Source organism: Chamaea fasciata, unplaced genomic scaffold (assembly GCF_029207755.1).
Source record: "Chamaea fasciata isolate MVZ Bird 193981 ecotype frontalis unplaced genomic scaffold, bChaFas1.0.hap1 SCAF_16, whole genome shotgun sequence".
NCBI lineage: Eukaryota > Metazoa > Chordata > Aves > Passeriformes > Sylviidae > Chamaea > Chamaea fasciata.
Genome location: NW_027094101.1, coordinates 14,501,385 through 14,524,216, shown reverse-complemented (window position 1 = coordinate 14,524,216; position 22,832 = coordinate 14,501,385). Strand labels below are relative to the sequence as shown.

The window sequence follows — 22,832 nt, the reverse complement described above, 5'->3', positions numbered from 1 at the left end:
TCCAGTAACACTTGGAGAGGCTCAGAAGGATTCCCAGCCTCATTGTGCTGGTGTTCTGAGCACATGTAACAAAAAGTTCCTCCTCTAATGAGTTTATACTCCTGGTTAATGAGAGGCAGCTGAAATGAGTAAAGGAAGTTTAATTACTTACACATTTCATGTGAGCACAAGATTGGGAATCGGGAATTTGTGCCTCAGTCCTGGCTCTGGAATGAAGTCTTTCTCTGTGGAACTGTAAAGTGAGGATAATATTTCCTTATCCTGCTCCCTGTCTAGCTGGATTAATTATCAAGACTCTGTAAAGTGCTCTGAAGAGGAAGAGTGTAAGATTATCAACAAACTTTTGGAATTAACCTCTGTTCCCTTTCCTGCTCCGGAAAGTGTTGTGGCCTCTCAGCCCCCTCAGCATGTTCTTATCAGCATCTTCCACAACTTGTTCTTCAAAGGATTCCAACCTGCCTCACACAAAAAACGTGTCAGGACTTCCAGAGCCTCCAAAGGGAAGGGAATTGCACGTGGTCACTTGGAAATGCTGGGACAGGGCACGGAATTGGTCCTCAGGCATCTGAAATCTGGGTTGGCATTTCGCACATACTTCCAAGCTTGGTGTAAATCCTATGGAAATGGCTCTACTTGGATACTCCAGGAGATTCCCAAGGAGTTGGAATAAAATAATCTTTAAGATCCTTTCCAACCCAAACCATTTGGGATTCACCATACATTTATCAGCATGGGGAAAGCCTCATTTTTAATTCACATCTATTTATCTTTTTCATGTATTTCCCCTGATAATCTACGTAAATCCCCAAAGAAATGAAGGAAAGTAAAGGGTCTGGGGGAGGAAACTCTGCTCAGCTGCTTTATCAGGAAGTTTTAGCAGAGCTAAAGTGGTTCTGAGCAGTTTTACGGACTGCCAGCTGCCAATTAAAATGGATTGTACCCAGTTTGTCACAGGCTCAGTGCTCTTCCCTCCAGGTATAAAACAGCCTCCAGACAACCCTTCGGACCTGTGAATTTGGGCCTTTGTGATCCTGAGAACTGCTAAGTGTTTACAGTGTTCCCTGAAGCTGGTGGGAACTCCAGGTGCTTGGCACAGAGCTGGGTAGAGCTCTGTGTTTGCAAAATAAAAATAACTGCACGATTCTTCCACTCCATAATCTCAGATAAAGCCCCGAATTCCATTCCCTGCCACTGAGAATAATGCCCCATAATGAGTATTTGTGGAATAACGTGTTTACAAGTTGTGACCAAGCCTATCCCCCTGTGTGCTGAGATTTGGAACACGAGCCCAGCCTAAGTCAATGCTGAACAAGAAGGCATGAGTGAGACCAGGAGTGCAGTTTAAATGCTGCACTTCCATTAACAGACAAGCCTGCACATCCCCTTGGAAAAACAGAGGGGCAGGTTCAGCCTCCTTTCATCTACAAATAGCATCAGTGATCACAGCCCTGAGGTAAGGCCAGGAGTTGGGAATTCTATTTTGATTCCAAGAGAGAGAATCGCGGCACGAAGTGTTTGTTTCTCTGCGTAATTAAATGTGACTGGCACTTGTTCATAGTCACTGCAAACCCAGGGTAGCTCTTCCTGCTGCCAGCACAGGGCCTGGCACAGAGCAGGACCTGAGGAGACAAAAAGCCCAGAGGTGGTTTTGTGTCCTCCTGCCCTCTCCAGGATGAGAAATAGAATTTAGCTCATGGATATTTTACGTTATTGTCCTCAAGTTTAATGTGAACATCCTGCTAATTTGAATGGAGGAGTATTCAGGACCTCTACTGGCAGCAAGTTCATGCATGGAATCCTGGAAACTCTGCTCCTTTTCCTTGTATTAACCTTTCCCTTAAGCAACAGCAACGAATGTTCCCATCTGTCAAACTCAGGCAGGAGTGTATTGAGGAATAAGCCTAAACTCATTTTAATCACTTCCAGGATATGCCGAGGAATATAAAGGATTAAATATCTCACATTATCCTGGGGCCTTTTCAAACTGCAGTCAGAGAAACAGCACTGCAAGATCTCACTGCTTTGTAAAGCCCTGGTTCTTCAATTCCTTCCACAGCTGGAAAAAGCACAAATGTGGGGGCCCCTGGGAACCATCAGAGTGGCTCTCCAGGTTTACATGGAAAGTTCTCCATGGCTTTTTGGTGATCCTGCTGCATTCAGCACAGGTGAATTTCCTGGTTCGGAGCATTTCTACAGCAATTTGGCAGGGAAACCTCTTAAAGCAGCCAAAGGTTATGAAAGCAGCTTTACTGTGTGGCTCCTGGACCTGCTCTGGTGGTGTGAGCAGAACTGGGGAGAGGAGCCATGAGGATGGGAAGCACAACCTGCCCTAGGAGTGCCTGGGCACTTCCATACCATTCCTGACTCTGGGAACACGGAGAGCAAACTCCTCCTGTGTGGAGGGAGGTGTTTATAACACAGACACCTAGGGCCTAGACCCTCTGCTTGCCTATTAAGGCAAATCCTTAGGTCAGATCCATGGCATCCTAAGCCTCAGCTCCTGGGATTTGTGCCCGGAGCCAGGGACAGCAGGAAGCAGCTTCTCCACCAAAGTGCTGTGCCAGCAAATCCCCCCATTTGCTTTCCCTGGCACCATGTGGGAAGATGAAGGGGAGGCCAGAAACACAGGCTCTGTGCCAGCTGCCAGCCACCCATGCTGGAAAAACATTTCCTTGGGATCTTCCATCTATTCCAAATGCTGTGTGCCGGCCTGGTGGCACAAACAGGAATCTTGGCCTTCTGTCTCTGTGTGCTAAGTTTAACTCCATCTCTAATTGCCTTAGTTTATTTTTAAGCCTTTCTTGAGTCGAGGCAGTGGGTTCATTAAGTACAAGAGATTTTAATCTTGTTTCAGGAACTCATTAAATGCCTGGCAGGAAAAAAAAAAAAAAAAAAGGAGGAATTCAGGGGCCATCTGGTGGCCGTTGGGCACAGCACTGCTGGCCAGAACCTTGGCATCAGCCCAGAAGGGAGAGCACCTGGAGCCAAGCAAAACCCAAACTCAGCTCTGGTGTCTGAAAAGAATTAGTGTAGGAAATATTCGGTGATTTTTACAATTAATGGGAGGATTTGAAGCTATATTAAAATAATAGTAAGGGCTAAATGCTGTTATAATTACATTCACACCAATGCAGTTGCTTTGATCTAGTGTCAATGAAAACATTTGGTCACAGGTGATTTGTAGTACCAGGATCACCTTTGGAGTAATACAGATATAGAAAAATGCAACTACTGTGTCACAGAATCGTTATAATCATAAAAAGATTTTACAGGTTACCTCAGCTTTTCCAAGTAGATGTACTGCACCACATTTTGGGGGATAAATTGGCATTTCTGTAAGGAAGTGGCACAAAACCTACCCCTTCATGAATATTCCTCATTCCTTCATGAGGCTGATCAGGCCTTTGTCCATTTAAGTGGAGACACTAATTTGACTTTCTTACCGTCCTTTTCCTTATGCATTTTCCACTCAGCATAGAAGTGGTGTATTTTTAAATAGTGCTGAGGCCATCACCTCAGTGCAGTCATGAGAGCAGCTCCAGTGGAGCTGGGGAGGTGCCCAAGTGCCCTGGTCCAGCAGGTGAAGTGCTGGGTTGGGATCCTGGGATCCACAACGTCCTTGAACAACCCAGAGATGGAAGAGAAGGGCAATTTCCAATGCTGATGTCAGCACCATCGCCTTAAAAAGATCAAAACACTCATGGAACAGCAATGGCAACCACAGGCACCTATTTAAGGAAGACAGGTAAAGAATCAAAAGCATATCACTGACAATCTGCAGATCAAGGTACCTCCTACTTAAAAATAACTTCTGGGGCCAGTAACTGAACTAAAAATACTTGTACAAGTTTTGGAAATCAATCCCTACTTTCAGGCAGACCATGCTGATGCAGGGTAACTGTCCCAGTAGCAGAATGTACAGCACTTCAGCACCACTCTGGGTGGTAAATATGGATTTTGTCAGGGATTTTCCCCAGAAGAAATATCAGATCAAAGAGAGAACAAGGCCATCAAAGGACAAGGAAGGATCTGACCATAATATATTGGTAATTTTGTGGCAATGCAAGTAGAACATCTTGTGGTTGAGAATTCTCCCTGACACCAGCGAGCTGAGTCAAGGCATGTTAACATAAAGAACCTGCTGATTTTGACAAAAAGGTGATGGAGCCTGTGTTTACAAGATGGAAAGGAAAGTACCCACATCATCCATTTGTTAAGGCAGAATGACTCTGTTGTGCCTGGATGTTTTTGTTTTGTAAGGCAGCTGTAAGGCTAAGCTGCAATGAGATGAGGATCAGGGTAATGTAATTACTGATACAAGGTTAGCCCAAGTGATTGTGAATGCCAAGAAAAATGAGATGCTACAGTATGAGTCAACACATTCATTTCCCAACCACTCTGGCTGGGTAAGGGAGATAAAACTCTGTTTATAAGGGGCTGGTTACAAGGTGGCTCCTAATAGCTCTCCAACAACATTATCTTGCTCTGCCATATCATGATAAAGCAATAAATGGAGAATCAAGCCGAAGCCCTGCTGAAAGCACCTACTTTGTCCCAATAATAAAAGAGATGAGTGCAAGCTAAATTGTAGTTGTTCTGTGTTAAATGAATTCCAGGGCTGGATGGGCCATGCAGGGGTTTGGCTGCAGTGCTCAAGGCCGGGTCTGACACAAGCTCAGGAGTTTCACTTCCCATGGGGCTGCTGGGAAAGGAGCTCTGTGAAGCTGCCTTATCAGTAGCTTCCCTTGGTCCTGGACAAGCTGCAGAGCAGCTCTACCTCTGCCTGGCCTCACCTCCCTCGCCTGCACTGCCCCTGCACTGCTTGCTCTGACTTTGCGGCTCCAGCTCAGCCCTGTTCCATCGCTCCAGACCTTCTGGGTGATCACTGGGCTGCCCCTGGGTCCTGTCCCTGCCTTGGCTTTCTGCTCTTCATCTTAGACCTTCCTCATTCCCACACATTTGCCACAACTGACCAGCCTCACTGGAGCTGCTCTGCTGCTCCTTTGGGAGCGTGGCACTGCCCTACCTGCTGGCGAGGACTGCCCTGCCTGCCTTGCTCTCACCTGCAGATCCTGCTTTGTCTTCCCCAAAGGCTTCCCACTGCCAGAGGGCAGGCTTAGATGGGCTGTTGGGGAGAAATTGTTCCCTGGGAGGGTGGGGAGGCCCTGGCACAGACTGCCCCTGGATCCCTGGAAGTGTCCAAGGCCAGGTTGGGATAGTGGAAGGTGCCCCTGCCCATGGCAGGGGGTGGGACAGGATGGGATTTAGGGTCCCTTCCCACCCAGACCAGTCTGGGATCCTGTCATATCCTTAGAATAACTTGCTTGTGCTGCTCCTGACATAAAACTCAGCTCTGAGCTTGGCAAAAGTTACCACCATTATCTGGATCCCACCTAATGGGAATGTGACAGGAAAACAACATCAGCACAAAGTTACTTATCATAATAAGCAAGATGAATGAAGAGGCAGATCAAACCCATTTCATTTTACATCCTCCATTTAACTGCTTTACATCCTGTGAGCATTCCTTCTGCCTCCCTCATCAATAACACTGCTCAAATAATGAAACAAACCCTCTATTGTTCCTCAAAACTACTAATTCATCCTGACCCTACAGAAAGGATCACACCACCACTCTGCTGGCTTTCACACAATTCTAGGTGCTTGCACCAGTTCTGAAGCAGATCCAAAGGTTAAAATGTGGTTAGGGAGCCCAGTTTCAGAAGGGATCATCTCATGCCAGTCTTAAATTTCACCAAAAGTTTGGGTGGTGCAGAGAAGGAAAGAAAAACAAAACCAAAACATAGCATTAAAAAAATCAGGTTCTTCCCTGCATTATTTTTTAAACTAAGAGGTGAGCGAGATTGCCCAAGTATTCAGACACCTACAGACATGGACTTGACAGGCAGAATTCTTAGCAAGAACCTACTGATTTCCCAGGGAATTGGCACCTGCATGTCTTGCAAATCCACTGGATCTAAGCCCCTTCTTCAGCAGCTGAAGTGCCCCTGGAAGTGAATTCTCAGTCTCTCAAGTTACCTCTCCCCAGCCCTGACTCTCAGAGTGAAGCTGAGGACAGAGTTTGACTGAACTGGGTTAAGAAAAAGGAGACAGCACATTAAATCTGCTTTTACATTTTAGACAAGAACTCTAATGTAACCCTAATGCAGCTTTTTAAATTTCCTTTGCCAGTCTTTCCCAGCACCTCAGCTACAGTAATTGCAGAGTTTCTAAACTTTCCCTCTGATTATTATTCAATTCAATTATTTATGTACATTATAAATGGTCAGAAGAATTCTGGAAATTATGACAAGTGTTCCAGATCTGAACATCTATCACTGCCAAAACAAAGGACTTACAAAACAAATTTGCAAGTGTGCTACTCTCTCAAACACTGGGGCTTGTTCTTTGAATATATGTGTTTATATATAGATATTAGATATTTTCACTGAGACATAGCTGCCAAATTACAGGGGCTTTTAGTTTTAGATGTCAAAACAGTCAAGTTTTTTCTGTCTGAGTTCATAAAAAAAGAAAGAAAAGAAAACCCTCTTCAAACTCAAAGGAAAAAAACGCTGCTATCAAAGTGGATTTCAAGTAATCTTATAAAGGACTGTTGTATTTGATAGATTATTTTGATACATTTTTTAGTCTTAATTTTAATAATGAATATTACTGAATAAGAACTAAGAGCAGAGTTGCCCAGACAACACGGTTATTATGGGTTGTGCTGATTTGTTGTTACCCTCAGTGCCTTGGGAGGTCAGGCAGGTTCCCCTGTAGCAGGCTGGCACTCTAGTTTGGGATCATGGAATGGTTTGGGTTGGAAGGACCTTAAAGATCATCCCATCCCACCCGTGTCATGGGCAGGGACACCTCCACTATCCCAGGCTGCTCCAACCTGGCCTTGGGCACTGCCAGGGATCCAGGGGCAGCCACAGCTGCTCTGGGCACCCTGTGCCAGGGCCTGCCCACCCTCCCAGGGAAGGATTTGTCCCCAAAATCCCACCTTAACCCTGCGCTCTGGTTAAACCTGCTGTCCCTTGTCCTGTCACTGTGTAATGAGTCCCTCTCCCTCCTTCTGGGCCCTGGGAGCAGTTTGCATAGGCAGCAGGAGCCCGAGCTGGTGAGAAACGCCCCTGTCCCTGCTGCCACAACTGGAACATCATCCCATCCCTTAAGGGAATATTTACAACTCCAGTTCCAGCACAGATCCACCCTGAGCTCTGCTCCAGACAAAGCACATCACCAAGCCCATCTTCATTTTATTGGCATCCGCACAGCAAATATGGGAAATGACCAAACACAGAGTAATTCTGCCTTGCCTGGTGCATTGTCAGGAAGGAGAGAGCAAGGCCCACGTGGATTTCTGAGGAGCAAGGGAGTCTCTGCATCTTAACAAGGGCTAACTGGAAGCGGGTGGTACCTGCCAGCAGCCAGGGAGGAGCAAATCCAAAGGATCCCCAACCTCTACACTCCAAAGCAGAGCTCTGGGCACTGTGCTGTCCTTGTCAAAGCAGGCTGGCAGAGGGAAACTCAGCTGGGAGCTTTTTATTCCTTTACTCCTCCTCACTGACTAATCCAGTGCTAAATAAAATGAGCTTTCAAATCTCCACAACCACAGCAATCAATTTACAAAACAAACCTGAATGGTCCAGCCCCAAATCTAGGGCTGTAAAGTTTTCCAACTTTTGTACTGACAAAAGAGCTTTGTTATTGGCATTAGCCCAAATAAACCATTATGGTGGATTCGTGGTGGTTCTGCAGTTTCTCAGCTCCTCTGACCTTCTCACCCAGCCTGGTGTTCAGCAAAATCAGTGCATGGATGACGCAGCACTGCTTGTCATAGAATCATGGAATGGGTTGGGTTGGGAGTGATCCTAAAGCTCATCTCATTCCAACGCCCCTGCTAAGGGCAGGGATAGAGAGAAATCTTCTGAGGAGTAACAGCAGCCCTGTCCTCCAAGCCATAGTTAGGCTTTGGCTAAAATCAGGATTGTTTCATACTCCCCTAATCTGGAGTAAAACCTATTATTAAGCCCACAGTCCTCAAAACCAATCTACAGAAGTGAACTATAAAGCTGCTGGGGGCAGACAAGAAGGCAGGACTCAGCAGAGACAGTAAAAATACTTCATTTTTTTAGGAAAAGTTATGAAAAACCATGTGGGAGACTCTGGCTATGAAGTAGATGACACCAAGGCCACTGATTCCACAAGTCCTGACAGGTCAGAACTGGAGGGCAGCTGCTTGGGCAGCTCTCCCTGCACATGAAAGTGGGAAATTCTTCCCTCTTAGTGTGAGAAGAGTTGTAGGGCTGCTCCTCTCCTCAGCTAATGGTGCTCCATAACAAACAGATTTGAAACAATGCAATAAAAAATGACCTTTTGCTCCCAGTTGCCCGTGGCAGGGAGCCCCTGCGAGGCCCAGCCTGCCCTGAGGCACTGACCATGTGGAAGAGGAGTGGGGTGTTCTCTGCCATGGGCTGCTTCCCACACACCGAGCGCTGAGGCTGCCACTGCTCCAGCTGCTCCTGCAACCTGCATCTCCTCTGCCTCTCCTTCAGCTCCTCTTCTTTTTGGGAGAGCTCTCTTTCACTTCCTTCTCTCCTGAAAAATACAGATTACTTTACACTTGGGAAAAAAAAAAGCCCCTTGTTCATCTGGTTGCACTGCTTTTTTCCTCGTATTTACACCACACACTTGAGGGGGAATCATGACATGAAAGGCTAAAACAGATTTTGGAAGCAGTTCTGGTGTTTGTGGGGGGACACAAGAACTTGTCAGCGGATGAAATAATCTCTCTAAGAAGCAAAAAAACCTCAAAGAAAAGGAGCGGTGATCAAACTTCTGATAAGTGGTGATGATCTATCTGGAGATGAAAACTCCTTTAAGCAGACGTGTTTGGGATGTGTCCCCATCTCCACACTGAGATTCCCAGTCTAAACCCATTTCCTTTCCTATCTGCTATAGGATATGACAGAGATAAAGTTCTCCTGACCCCAAGACCTCCCATCTTCCTACACCTGGATTTCACCTGCCATTTCCATGGCAAACAAAAGTTCAATTTCTTCTGAATCCTTCCAGCCCCAGGTGCCCCAGCAATAATTAGAATAGCAAGAGAGAAAACTGAAATCAGTTAAAATCACTGACTTATCACTCGAAGACAGTAAATAACCAATATGCTTGCCTGGCCATGAGCTGCCATCTCAGGCTAACAGGTAATCAAAATGGAGTTTAGTATTCCTGATGGAAGCAATGAGCTTAATGTCAGGAATTCCAGAGGGAAAAAATCCCTGCAACCAACCACGTGCCTTTTAAAGCAGGTACACAGGAGCTGAGGTGTATAAGTGGCAGGGCAGGCAAGTGTTTAACTCTGACACAGTAATAGTCTCCAGAGCAGGCAGATCCTGATTCTTACCAGGGCTCATATGTCAAAGTCAGAATGTTAAATTTCACTCTGAAAATAGCAGGATATAACCTTTGAAAAGGCAGCATAATGGAGCTCTCCCAAACAGTTGGGCAGGTGCACAAGGCAACCACCTGATTTCACTTTGAAATTAGACCTTCTGCAGAATACACTACATTTAACTAAGCCCAGGGAGGCAGAGGCCCAAATAACTCAGCAATTTCCTCAACTGATATCACTCTTATTTCTATTTTTTAAAGCTTTCCAAGATATTCCTGTGACATTCCTCGGGGGTGTACTTTGTAACTCCAAGAACTTGCACTTTTCTTGTTGGAAAAGAGTCAGAATTCCTTTGTTTGGAAGAAAAAAAAAATTACAGTTTGTGAAAGGTGTTTTAAACTGAGACACAGAATAAACCATTTTCCATCCCTTCTGGGAACACAACAAAAATAAGCTTAAATTGGAGAGGGGATAATTTAAATTAGACTTAATGAAAAGCTTTACAGCTCTAAGGATAATCAAACAGCAAAATGTACTACCTGGGAGCCAAGGAATCCTCACCATTGAGGATTTCAAGACCAAGTTCTATAAAGATCTGCCAGGAGATATTAGGTTTTACCTCACTCTTTATTGGCACAGGGAAGACTGACCCTTCCAGACCTATTTTCTAGGAAGCTGTGCTTAGGAGCTCTCAGGGCTGTTGTTCCTAAAGGAGATCAATACTGCGTTATCCTCCTCTTCTGTAGAATAAAAGCTAAAGGAAAAGGCTCAATTTCCAATGTCAGAAGTGCCATAGCTCATCTAATACCAGGCCCCACTGAGGATGCCTCTAAACCTTCCAGCAGTAGCTGCCAGGACTGTTGTTCTTTCCAGGTAACAAAACCAGTCTTGCTCAAACTCACAGCCCAGGTAAGCAATTTTCTTTAATCCTGGACAATTAGAGGAGCCACATCCAAACCCATTGATTATTTTTCCTGTGGGATACCTTGGCAATTCCGCTGTAATTAGAGGACACTCTGGAGCATCTCCTGCATTTTGAATCTTCTGAGCTTCCATTTTGTTCTCTTTCTCTGTGTCAGTTCCATTGCCTCCACAGCTTGGAAAGGGGGGGCTTTCCTTGCCTGCCTCCAATCTCATCAGTTTCCTGGGAACCACCTCATTTGTCTCTTGCCTCACTTTACAAGATTGGTTTTGATTTTCATGAGAGGAACCTCTGTCTTCCAGCCTTTCTGGATGCAGTTTCTCAGCTGGAACAGGCGCTTTATGAAGAAGCTCCAAGGCCTCCTTACGGGCTGCTCGGAGTTGTTGCAGTAACAGGCTCTTCCCTGAGCAATTCCTCCTGCAAAGGAAATAAAAACCTGATTTCATCAAGATAAAACATTATAGGAATAAACTCAATCTCTGAGGAACTTCTCATATGATGAGAGCTCAAAACAAGGACTGGGCATTGACAGGAATAATAACTGCGGGTGACAGCAGCCCCAGCACTCAGGTGACACAAGCAGAGCCAGAACACAAAATTGATCTTCCTGGCAATTTATTTACCTCTTGTGCATTCAGGTACAACACAAGCACCTACCAGAAGAGCCCTGAACAAATGTATGGTTGGCATGGAAATCAGAGCCTACAGACTTCTGTCCCCTTTGGATACAGGGAGTGGGGTTCAAACACATGCAGATGAAAAGTCTTTCTAATAATAATTACAATTTTTTGAAAGTTTGGCTTAGTTTCCTCAATGAGACTGCTAAACTGTCAGCAAGCACATTACTGTGGTAGTGGATTGTCCTGTCATGACATAATCTACATGCACAGAATAATAATTCCTGTTTAATAATTTGTCCCAGATAAAAATGAAACTGGATAGACCCCTCGTGAATGAGGTCAGCATCCCGCCCTGCTGAGACCAAGAGGATTTCTTATTTATAACCAAAACTGAGCAGCATTTGCCAGGCATCACATTTGTGCTTGTTCTTTAGCAACATTAAGGTGAGTCAAAATCCAGGCTCTGCTCTCTATCCCTGCAGATTTACACTGATGGAACTGCTGAACTTGTGTCAGTGCCAGGGAGAGTTCCTCAAGAATCCCCTTGTCCCTGCTTTTTACTGGTTTTGGATTAGATGTTCTAAATTACATTGTCTGGGCTCTGTTCCTTGCCAAATCATCTCTTCTTCCAAACCATTAAAAGAAGTGTAAGTAGCTGGCACAACAAGACACGTGTTCTGCTAGTCCCCTGCTCTGCTGTGGTTTGAACTTCCAGGCTGCAGAATTCCAAATGGAACCCAGAGCATGAGTGCAGGAAGATGGTTAAATTTGACCCTTTCACATTAAACAAATGTCTAATAACCTATGGATATGAATCCAGGAGTTTAGCAAGAAAAGGCTGATATCTGTGCCTGTCAAGAATTTACACTTTAGGATTTCACCCATCACACTCTCTCCCCTTTCCCCTCCAATTCAGGAGAACTGGGAGGGCTCCTCCCCATACAATGCAGTCAGTATTCTCTTTAAATCTCTATCCATTCTAGTCTATTTTATTATTTCTAAAAATAAAGGTTTGTCTGAGTCAACTCCCTACGACATCTCCCAAGTTTGGTTCTGAATCATGTCAAACACAGTTCTGGTGTCACTCCCACAGGGCTGGAGAAAAAGTCACATTTTCCAGCCCCCAGGGCACCTCTGGCTGTGTTTTGAGCTGTCCCAAGCAGCTGGACAGGTGCAAATATTGCCTCAAGGATCAACAACTCTCTAGCTTTGGTAGCTTTACCATGCAACAGGAGAAGAGTGACCTCCTGGGGCCACACTGGAGCACTTTTATTACTGGGCTTTAATTTTTTTTTTTTTTTCTGTGAAGACCAGGAATGGAAATATTTAAGTACACAAGCTTTCACTCTGATCACTGTTAGAGCAATTATTTTAGTTTCAGAAAAAATGAACATCATATAATTTGAAACACGGTCCTGGTAAGGAATCTTACATTCTCCTTTCTGCTTCATCCTTAATTGTCACAGTCTCTTCTTCTTCTTCTTCTTCTTCAGAGGAGGAGGAGGAGGAGCTGTCACTTGCACTGTGAAACAATCAGACCATATTAATTAACCCTGTTCCAGCTGAGTGATGGCTCTTGGTCATTTCTAAGATGCAAATTTAGAAAATGAGGAAAAAGGGAGAGATACTTTCAGGTGTTATGGAGGTGTCCTTTCACTATTACTCTAGCAAAAAGAAAATTCAAATATTCAAGCCACTAGACAAAAATGTTTATTATCTAGTAGCTGTTTATTAACTACAAGGTTTCTTCTTATGACAGAGGTGTGAAAGAACATTTTTAAAGTTACATTTCCCAAGTATGAGATTCAGAAAGGTTTATGCTTCTCACTTTTTATTACTTATTTCTCACTCCCAAAAAAAGCCATGATTTACCTTTGCTCCTCTTCAGGGACTGTCACTGACTTTTTTGGCTCAGCATCTCTCAAATCAATGTACACAGTTGCAGGTTTTGGCAGGCCCTGGAAACTCATCCTGCCCATCCTCAGAGAACTTGGTGGAGATAACAGCAAGGCAACATCCCTACAGATAGAACACACCATCTCAGCATATCCTCTGCCTTATCCACCCAAGGAATCCTGCAGGGAGTGGATTAGGATCAAAACTGGACTGAGAAAGGAGCTTTGTGCCAGGCTACCACACAGTTTCCAACTCTGCTTCTGCCTGCTATCAAAATTCAAGGATTCAGCTTCCCCCAGGAACACAGATCACAGGCAGGATGAAGAAGGATATTTCGTTCTCAAAGTGTGACACCACCAAATTGTTCTGGAGAACAAAGGAAGGCACCAGAGAGATCACAACTTTTAACATCTCAGTTTAAGAACAAGTTCCCCTTTCGTCTCTGCCTCTTCTGGAAATTCCATTTTATCTTCCCAGGCATACAAAGTGCAAATCATCCCAGTGGATTTCCCTGCTCTGGAAATGAAGGTATTTCCCACTTCCCCTCCACTTTTTCACCCATTATTTCCTCTGTGCTGCCACCATTGATGTTGTTCCCTCTAAGAACAGAAACCTCTAAGAAGCACTGACACCTTCACTCATACCCACAGAAAATCATCTTGTGTATTTTTGCTCAATTGAAGGACCATTAAGAGAACTTGGTATCCTAGATGACAAATAAAAGGTGAGCAGGATAATTGGCTTAGCCTCATTTTCCTGCCTTTCCCATTGATCCCAAGTGTCTGGTAAGGTTTAGACAAGGGTTGATGGAGAATGCCAAGGTGTTTATCATCAAATGGAAATGAATGACTGAGTATTCCAATTCCAGTATCAGCAAGGCTACAGAGAAAAACCTCTGTGGAAGACCAGGAGTTCCCCAGTATCCATTCTGGCAGCCAGGATTAGCTGGGATATGTGACAGAAAAGGACCTACTCATTGTCCTGCTGCTCCTGGAAGGCGCAGAGCTTGGCTGACGGCCTCCCACAGGGAGGGGACACTGCCCTGGACTGCCGGGCACACAGCTCTCCCAGCCTTTCCATGAGCTCGTCTTCAGACATCCTCCTGAAGGTCTCTGTGGAAGAGCAACAAAATAACAATCAGTTGTGGTCTTCTGCCACGGAATCACCCAGTACTCCCACATGTTCACATTGCTCCTTTTCTTTCAGCTTGGCAGCAGGGGAAGGATAAAGATAATATTGTAACTGGCTTGTCTGGCCCATGGCAGGCTGTGAAGCATTGGCTTCAGGCTAAGAAACCTAGATGAAATCTTGAAGGAAGATAATTAAACATGTTTTAGAAGCATTTAAAAAACCCACTAAGATTTCTGCATTCAAAATTATGCCGCAGGCAATGACTTAAATACAGGAACCTGAGTTTTATTTATTTTTATGCCCTTTCAACTAGTGACATTACCATAATCTGCTGGGAAGAAAGCAACTCCTGCACGAGTTTTATCTCCCTGCTGCTCCAGCTCCTCAAGATTCTTGTCTACATCCCATTTCTCAATATTCTGAAAGAAGACAAGAGAAATGTGATGGAAAGTTTACTCCCAAAAGACCACTTCTAATTTCAGTGCCAGCTTGCTTTCAGCAATTCTAGAGGAAGTGCTGTAAGGAAAGGAATGCATTTATTACATCCCTTCAGACACTGCATCCCTCCAGCTGCTTCAGCTACTTCTGCTGAGGCTTTTTCTCTGAGAATCATGAACCCTTTTGATAAGACTCCAAAAAGTCACTGGAGACAGTGGAACAGATTAAAAAGTGGCCTGATACAAGGCCAAGCATGTGCATCCAGAACCTGAATAATGCGAGAACTTCTTACTGCCACCCACAGGAGGACTTGTGGCTCTTCAGTTCTTTGAGATGAGCCCTTTCCTCTCCCTCCAACTTCTGAGCAGGGTAAATTCCTATTGCTCTGGGTACAGTCAGTATCAGATGATATCTCACAGCTGCTCACCTTGCCCTGAAAAGAGGATCATCCATTTCCTTCCTCTGAATCCCTGGCTGAGGGCTCACACTCACCTGGCTCAGGTGCAGAGGTTGCCATGGAAGTCCACATGCATTTAAACCACTCATTGCCGTCCCCTCTGAACATTATTTGAAATTGAAGTTTTAATGGAAAGAATCCACACCCATGTGAAATATCATCACCAGAAATTAGAAGTGCTTACAAGTTTTATTGAAAGGAAGGGGGCTGTGCGTCGTGACAATGACACCACTGCTACAAACACGCAGTTAACAAACCACTCATGGCTTTTAAAAAAGCAGAAGCAGCCTCCAAACCCAGCAGTTTCACCTTGTAAAACCTCCAGCATCTGCCCCTCTTGCTGAAGAGAAGATTCTCCCTCCTTCCTGAGCAATAGATCTTCACACATATCTGAACCTTGATTAGATCTATTCTAACACTGCAGCACTGGTTTAAGTTCCAGAAGTTCCAGAAGAAATAAAAGTGAAGGTTTGCACAATTCCATTTGTAATACAGAAAAGAACTTAAGAAAAAAAAAAAAACATAACAGCCATTTCAAATGAACTGAGAGGAATCAAGAAGAAACTGTGTATTAGGTTTAGCAACTTGACACAAACTGAGGTGCCTGGCTGAGCTGGGGAGCAACAACCCCCTTCCAAATGAAAGTGAGAACACATTGACCTCGTCTAAGAACCCACCCCAAAGCACCAGACTTCAGCTCATTGAAGGCACTGATATTAAACAGGTTCTGAGAGGCAAATAGTGCCTCCTGAATTAACAGAGACTGAATTCTATGAGGTGAGCTGGGAATTACACCCAAACCCACTTGAAAAAGATGTTCTTCAGTGATGCAGCACAATTTAACTCAAAGGCCAGCAGCTGCATGATTTGCCTGGACTGGAACAGCTCTAACATCAAAAACTTCATTTCTGTGAAGACTTGAAAGGGGAAGGGAAACATCTGTACTCTGACCTGTGGAAGGCTTTGAACAGAAAGATCAGGACCTGTTCTGTGCTGATTAAGTCCTAATGAACTTAAAAATCAATACAGGCAGATCTGTAACTCAGTGCTGAAGAGAACCACCCCCTCACTCTGGGCCACGTCCCAGTTAACACTGAGCCGTTCATCCAACCTGCCTTAGGTGGGTGAGATTTAGGACTTCAGGAACAACCCTGAACACCTTGTCACCTCCAGCACTCCACTGGAAGGTCAGAAAGCTCTCTATTCTAATGCAAAGTCTGCCCGAGACCTGAAAAACTCCTTGCCTTCCCAGGGACAGAGGCTGTGGTTGGCTTCCCTGAACAGTTCGTGGACCTTGCTGCTGACCCATGGCTTTTGCCATGGTTTGGGCTTGCACTGACAGCTGTGGGACAGCTTTGGGTACCTGTTTAACCCCCAGCCCCTGTGGTGTGTCAGAACTGGGCACTCCAGTGCCTCACTGCAGTGGGATTGTGCAGGCACTGCACTGTGCCCCCACCCCACCTGCAGCACCCCCAAAGGTTCATTTCAGGGCCACTTGCCTGCAGTGACAAAGGGGTCACTTCTCCAAGATGCTCAGCTGAGGAGGTTTCCTCCTTTGGAAGTCTTCCTAGACCATTGTTGATGCCGTGGGAGGGAGGCTTGACATCCTGCTTTGGGGATGGCTCCACAATGATCTTGGAGAGTATCTTTGTCTCAATCAGCTTTTTTCTCTCCTTTTTACTGCACAGCTCTTCCACAGACACTGCTGTGTTAATCCAGGAGCTCCCTCTTTCCTTAGCCTGTGTCCTGTCCATTTCTTTCTCCTCGAGGTGATCTGTGGAATCTGAGTGAGACTCTTCAAGAACAGCTCTCTTTTGGCTTGGCATTCCTTCAGTCTGGCTGGCAGGTTCAGGAGCCTCATCTTTAATCATTTCTACATCTTCTTTTGAAATGATTTGGGCACCATCTGCTTTTTCCTGAAAGTCAAAACTTTCCAGGTCTCCATTCCAGATCTCCCATGGAAGTTTTTCTGTCTCCTGGATTTTCTACAGGTAGAGAAAGCACAAACATACAGAAAGTCAATCTCCCTGAGCTTTAGAAGTGGATAACAAACCAGAACAGAGTGACTGGAAGGCAACAGCTCCAACTCAGACACCATATGGAAACAACCCACACCATATCCCTCATGGAAAACAGGGAGACTGTTTACTTTCCAGAAACTTTTATTTCAGGAACTGATAAACATCCTTTCAATTACTTTTTCTTACATGTGCTCATTATTCCAACTCAAACCATTCTGTGATTCTGTGGATTTACCTTCATCACTGAAGGAACAATGTGATTATTTTATCCCAGAAAAGCTGTTCAAAGAGTAAACTTCATACTTTTCCTCCTTCCTGCACTCTCCTAATTCCTTTTCTAGACACATAAAATGATTGCACAGTGTTAATTAGTGCACATGAAAGAAAAACAGTAAAGGAACAATAAAAACTGCCAGGAGACGGGACAAAAAAGGTCCAAAATCTCAAGAACAGAGAAAACTTTAAAGGGCCACTGCAAAAAGAGAAAAACAGTTCCATTTTCTAGTGGGAGAAAATACTGAGGACTAAGCTTTTCCTGTTCAAATAGGTCAGACATCAGCAGCTGCCCACACTGGGGACAGCCAGAAGAGAGGGGTGACAGTACAGCCTGCACACAACAGTCCCAACCTGCTCCTGGGAGTCTTCCAGAGAAAACATCATCAGTTCTTCCGACAGGTCAGGAATTAAGTTTGGCAGGTCCCGCTGGAAGATGAAAAGCTCCTCATCACTCTCACAATCAGACTGCAAACAGGAAAAAAAAAAAAAAGAGAGAGAGAATTTTTTTTTCAACAAGAGATTGCAATACTCACTGATATTGGAATATCTGGTTTGCAGTGACAGCTCCCATGTTGGCACCTCTTGAAGTGCAGAGACAAGAAGTTTCCTTGCAGTCACACCTTTACTAGACAGTCTGGTAGCCCAAGAGTCACCAACCCCACATTTCAGCAAGCTACAAATGCAAAAAACCATGTAAAACATTGAATTCCTATGGAGGTTGATGACAAACACCCTGCTGAGAAAAGCAATGGGAACTGTGGGAAGTTTTCTAACTCCCATGTGATTCTCTGCACCAACTCATTCACCATCAGAGAGGCAAGAGCAGAGCTGCTCAATATTTACAAGGACTTGGAGTGCCAGGACAACAGGGAATGGCTTCCCAGTGCCAGAGGGCAGGGATGGATAGGATATTGGGAAGGAATCGTTCCCTGGGAAGGTGGGGAGGCCCTGGCACAGGGTGCCCAGAGAAGCTGTGGCTGCCCCTGGATCCCTGGAAGTGTCCACAGCCAGGCTGGATGGGGCTTGGAGCAGCCTGGGATGGTGGAAGGTGTCCCTGCCCATAGCAGGGGGTGGAACTGGATGAGCTTTAAGATCCCTCCAAACCCAAAGCAGTCTGGCATTCTCAGGGACTGGAAAGGCAAGGCCTCACCAGGCAAAGCCTAGTCTCACAACCCCCAAGAGGAACAAGCAGGACAGCCAGGGGGAGCAGCCAGGCTGAGGCACAGCTCCAGACCCTCAGGCAATATTGGTGTGATGAGGCTGGTCAGAGATCAAGACTGAAAGTCAATTCACAGGTGAAAGTCTGGCTCAGGCAGGACCATAACTAGAAACCAAAACTCCCCTAGCATAGCTCTGAGAGGGAGTGAAGGGCCAGAGCTGAGCTTAAATAGAGCTGCTGGGAGCCAGAGGTGAGGCCAGGCAGGTTTTCACTGCCCTCAGGACCCTGACTCCTGTTCAGAATGCAAACAGCATCTGTGTTTGACTGGGCAGAATTTAGATAGCTCTGGAAATCCCTTTTTTAAACATCAGATATGCATTGGAGATGAATCCTTATGCATGGAGACCAAAGGGAGATTAAGCACCTCCTCAGCAGTCAGGACACAGCTTTCCTGCTTGTCCCTTTGTTTTGCAAGTGTGCACTTTTGGGAATTCACACTGCAGAGAATCCTCTCTGGTGTCATTAACTTAACACGAAGTCAACTGCAACAGAACATCTTTCTCCTTAATAAATTGCATATCAGGGTAATGAAAGGGCTTCAGGGCATCAAACACATTGGTGAGTGCCATTTTTGGAGGTGGGAGCAGAGCACGTTCAGGTGACAGCTCTGGGATGCACAAATGGATCTTTCCACACAAGGAAACTCCTCGGACAAAGGTGCAGCCCTGGAACTGCAGCCTCAGCAGGACAAGGGATTACACAACCAGATCTTCTGAATGTAAATGAAGTGCCAGACAGATTGCCTCAGTTCCTTGTGCAGGAAATCTTTTCCACGTGGGATAGAAACAGAGAATTTGGAGATTGTAAAGAGTGAAAAAACTGTTCAGCATGATTTGGGGTTATACAATGGTGTTTGGCACCAAAATCTGGAGCTGCTCCTCTTGCTTATCCTGGTTGTAACTTACTCAACGAGAAAGCCTACAAATAATCTCCGTGTTGGGCCTTCATCTGACTACAGAGACACATGTTAACATGCAAGGGTTGTTCTGAATAATTAAAACAGTGCAGGTAGAGGGAACTGAGAACAGCGAGGGAATGTGGCTTGTCCAGCATGACAGTGAGAGATCCAGGTGCAGAACCCAAGTCTTGGAATCCCCATCAACACTTCATCCACCAGATCACACTGCTTTGGATCACTGATTGATAATAAATAATGAATACCCACTGGAGACATTTCTGGCTCTTTCACATCTTCAATCTCCCCCTGTACCATCAATAGCTACACTAAATTGGGATAAAATATATCCTTTGTGAGTTCAAAATGTTTTTCAATTTTCTACATGTTTGAACATTAACTCAATGTTCTGATTTGGACAAAATGCCACAAATAATCAAATCTTGAGACATGTTATCCCCTCAGAAAAGTCGATGCCAGAGCATCTTGGACTAGAGAGGAGCACCTGAGCAATGCTGTCCTGTGAACAGAGATGTTCAGCAGCCAAGAACTGCCTGGCCCAGACCCAGCAAGTGAAAAACCTGTACCAGGGAAGAATGCTGTGCAACACCTCTCAGTCTCACACTTCATATGAAAAGGTTTCTGTAATTATGCTTCTTTGGCAGGTAAAAAGCACAAAAAAGCAGCGTGCCTTGTGGAGAGAACATGTGACACCAGCCTCAAATACATAATAATCCATAATATCATGGAACACCAGGATGGTTTGGGTTGGGAAAGGACCTCAAAACCCATCTTGTCCCACCCCCTGCCATGGGCAGAGACACCTTCCACTATCTCAGGTCACTCCAAGCTCTGTCCAGCCTGGCCTTGGACACTTCCAGGGATCCAGGGGCAGCCACAGCTTCTCTGGGCACCCTGTGCCAGGGCCTCCCCACCCTCCTAGGGAACAATTCCTCCCCAATAGCCCATCTAACTCTGCCCTTTGGCAGTGGGAAGCCATTCCCTGTGTCCTGTCCCTCCACGCCTTGTGCCAAGTCCCTCTCCAGCCCTCCTGGAGCCCCTTCAGGCACTAGAAGGCCACAATGAGATCACTCCAAAGCTTCTCTTTTCAAGGCTGAACAATCCCAATTGTCTCAGCCTGGCTCCCAGCAGAGCTGCTCCATCCTCCTGATCATCCTGGTGCCTCCCCTGGACTCGCTCCAGCAGCTCCAAGTCTGTGCTGGGCCCTAGGGCTGGAGGCAGCTCTGCAGGTGGGGTGTCACTGAGCTGAGCAGAGGAGCAGGATACCAAGAATACAGGGAAAGGAGGCAGCAAAAACTCTGATAATTAAGGATAATCCATAAGGCTGTGGATTAACACACAGTGTTCCATAGGCAGGACAGGCAGCCCTCCCAGGATACCACACCAGCCACCCCAAAATGCTTGATAAGGTCACCTGCTCTTGCTTTTGAGAGTTTTTTCCATGACCCAGAGGGAAGAAAGGCAGATTTTCAGTGCTTACTGTGGAAGAGTCAGAGTCCAGGGACGGGAGCTGGTCTTTCACTGCAGCAAGGATAGCTCCCCACTGGAATGTCCTGTCCCTTTGCACTGGAGCTGCAGCAGGCTCAGCTGCATGTTCTGCATCCTCACTTTGTGCTCCTGAGGCCATTGGAACAGCTTCCCTTCGAGGAAAGATGAGCTTAAGGACACTTCTCCAAACGTGAGATTACATCAGTCCAAACCAAGGACACAGTGTGTGTGGTCAGGGCAGAGGAATTCCCAGCACTCCCAGCAGGGCATGTTAAAATCTGCATTTTTGGAGCTATTCCTTCCCACCTGAGTTCAGAAAGGGCTGAGAGCTTTTCGTCCTACTCACCACACACACCCCAGGGGCAGTTTTGCCCCTCATTTAGAAAAGTATCTTTTGGGATTCTTAGACACAGTGCTGTAAATGTGTCCTCTCCAAGCATGTTCCTATGTTCTGCCTGCAGGGACAGGACAGGAGCACAGCAAAGGCAGGCTGACACCTCTACTCTCAGCTGGATTGACACCTGTTCCCAATTTCCCTCACATTCCCCTCCTCACTACTCAAAGGATAGATAAAATGATCACGAAGTCAAAGAATCTCATAATGGTTTGGGTTGGAATGGAGCTTAAAGTTGATCTCGTTCTACCCACCTGCCATGGGCAGGGAACCTTCCACGTGATTCATGTTTACTTTTGTTTTCACTGGATTTTTATTCAAAAACGTAGTTAAGAATAGGCACATTCGTGGATTTTGACCTCTCCGAGTGTTTCTAAGGTGGATTCTTTCCTCCTGATCCCTGATGTCCAAGAGAAATTGAGACAACACAGTAGGAACTGCAGCTGAACTAAGCGGTCAGATAATTCACCCTCACAGAAAACCTTTACATTTTATGCTACAATCACATGGTTTTCTGGGCAGTCAAACATGAGAGTAAATGACTCCTGGTTCAGAGGTTTCACAGGATATCCAGGGTTGGAAGAGACCCACAAGGACCATCAGAGACTGGTAACTGTGTTCTGTTCAGGACTGAAATAACTGTTCAAGGGACCAACCACACTGTCACTGTTCCCTGCACTGGCCAGGAACACTCCTCAAAACATGAAGTTAAACTCAACTTACTCCCTGGGAAGTTTATAACTTGCAAATTGCCTCTCTAGATACTTTACAGGCCACATCTATGGTGGTTTTGTTGGTGTGAGACAACCCCTGAATATCACTCAGGTAAAAAGGAGGGAACTCCTCAAGGCTGGAGCATTGTGCTCTGACAGAGCAGAGCTTGCCAAGGGTCAGAGGAGCCCCATGAGGATAACACAAACTGCCTAGTATGGCTCCCTGAGCCAAATTTCCAGATAAATATTCCAAGGTTATGGATGGGCACTGGATCTGACTTGTCAGTCAGCTAATGCAGCATCCTCTGTGCGAGCAAACAGTGCTCTGTGTCCAAAATAAACCCTTGTTAGCAGTAGCACAACAGGCACTTTCTGTAGAGCTTGGGCATAGAGGTGGTAGGTCGAAAGTTGGACTGGATGATCTTGGAGGTCTTTTCCAGCCTTAATGACTCCATGACTCTGACTGAGACTTGAAACCCTGAGCTTCTCCGTGTCACCAGGACGGACGTTTGCTGGGAAGGAGAAGCGGTGAAGACACCGGCAGCGGTGGGAGACAGAGCTTGGCCGGAGCCCGGGACGGGGCCGGCCTGAGGGAGAACCCCCCTCACAGCCCCGCAATGGCGGCCGCGCGGCGCACGCGCACCGTCCCCATGGCAACGCGGCTCCCGCGCCCCCGGCCCCGGCCCGCTCCCCTGCCCTCACTCACGGCGCCCACCGCCCCGCTCCGCGCCGGGCCGGGCCGGGCCGGGCCGAGAGCACAGCGAACCGGCGGCACCGGGACGAGCGCGGGGCTGCAGACAGCGCCGCGGGGCCGCGTCCTCGGGGGCTGCTCGCCACAACAGCCCGCCGCCAGCCCCAACCCCATTGGCTGCCCTTCGCCCCGCCCCTCATGCGGGCTCCTCCCATTGGCCGGGCGCCGCGGGGGCTCTTGGGTG

At 46.2% G+C, this 22,832-nt stretch overlaps 1 protein-coding gene across 1 annotated transcript in view; it reads right to left on the bottom strand.

The window, feature by feature from the left end:
• Window positions 1–20,929, bottom strand: part of DNAAF8 (dynein axonemal assembly factor 8) — an 88,135-nt gene extending 67,206 nt beyond the window's left edge. Inside the window, exons 1-9 of the mRNA XM_066198407.1 lie at window positions 20,783–20,929; window positions 17,519–17,632; window positions 16,370–16,855; window positions 14,298–14,394; window positions 13,818–13,956; window positions 12,821–12,967; window positions 12,381–12,458; window positions 10,392–10,745; window positions 8,448–8,607 (exon numbers count right to left, since the gene is read on the bottom strand). Of these exons, the coding sequence (XP_066054504.1) occupies window positions 8,448–8,607; window positions 10,392–10,745; window positions 12,381–12,458; window positions 12,821–12,967; window positions 13,818–13,956; window positions 14,298–14,394; window positions 16,370–16,855; window positions 17,519–17,632; window positions 20,783–20,929 (1,722 nt within the window). The remainder of the gene's footprint in view (window positions 1–8,447; window positions 8,608–10,391; window positions 10,746–12,380; window positions 12,459–12,820; window positions 12,968–13,817; window positions 13,957–14,297; window positions 14,395–16,369; window positions 16,856–17,518; window positions 17,633–20,782) is intronic.
• Window positions 20,930–22,832: the final 1,903 nt, after the last annotated feature.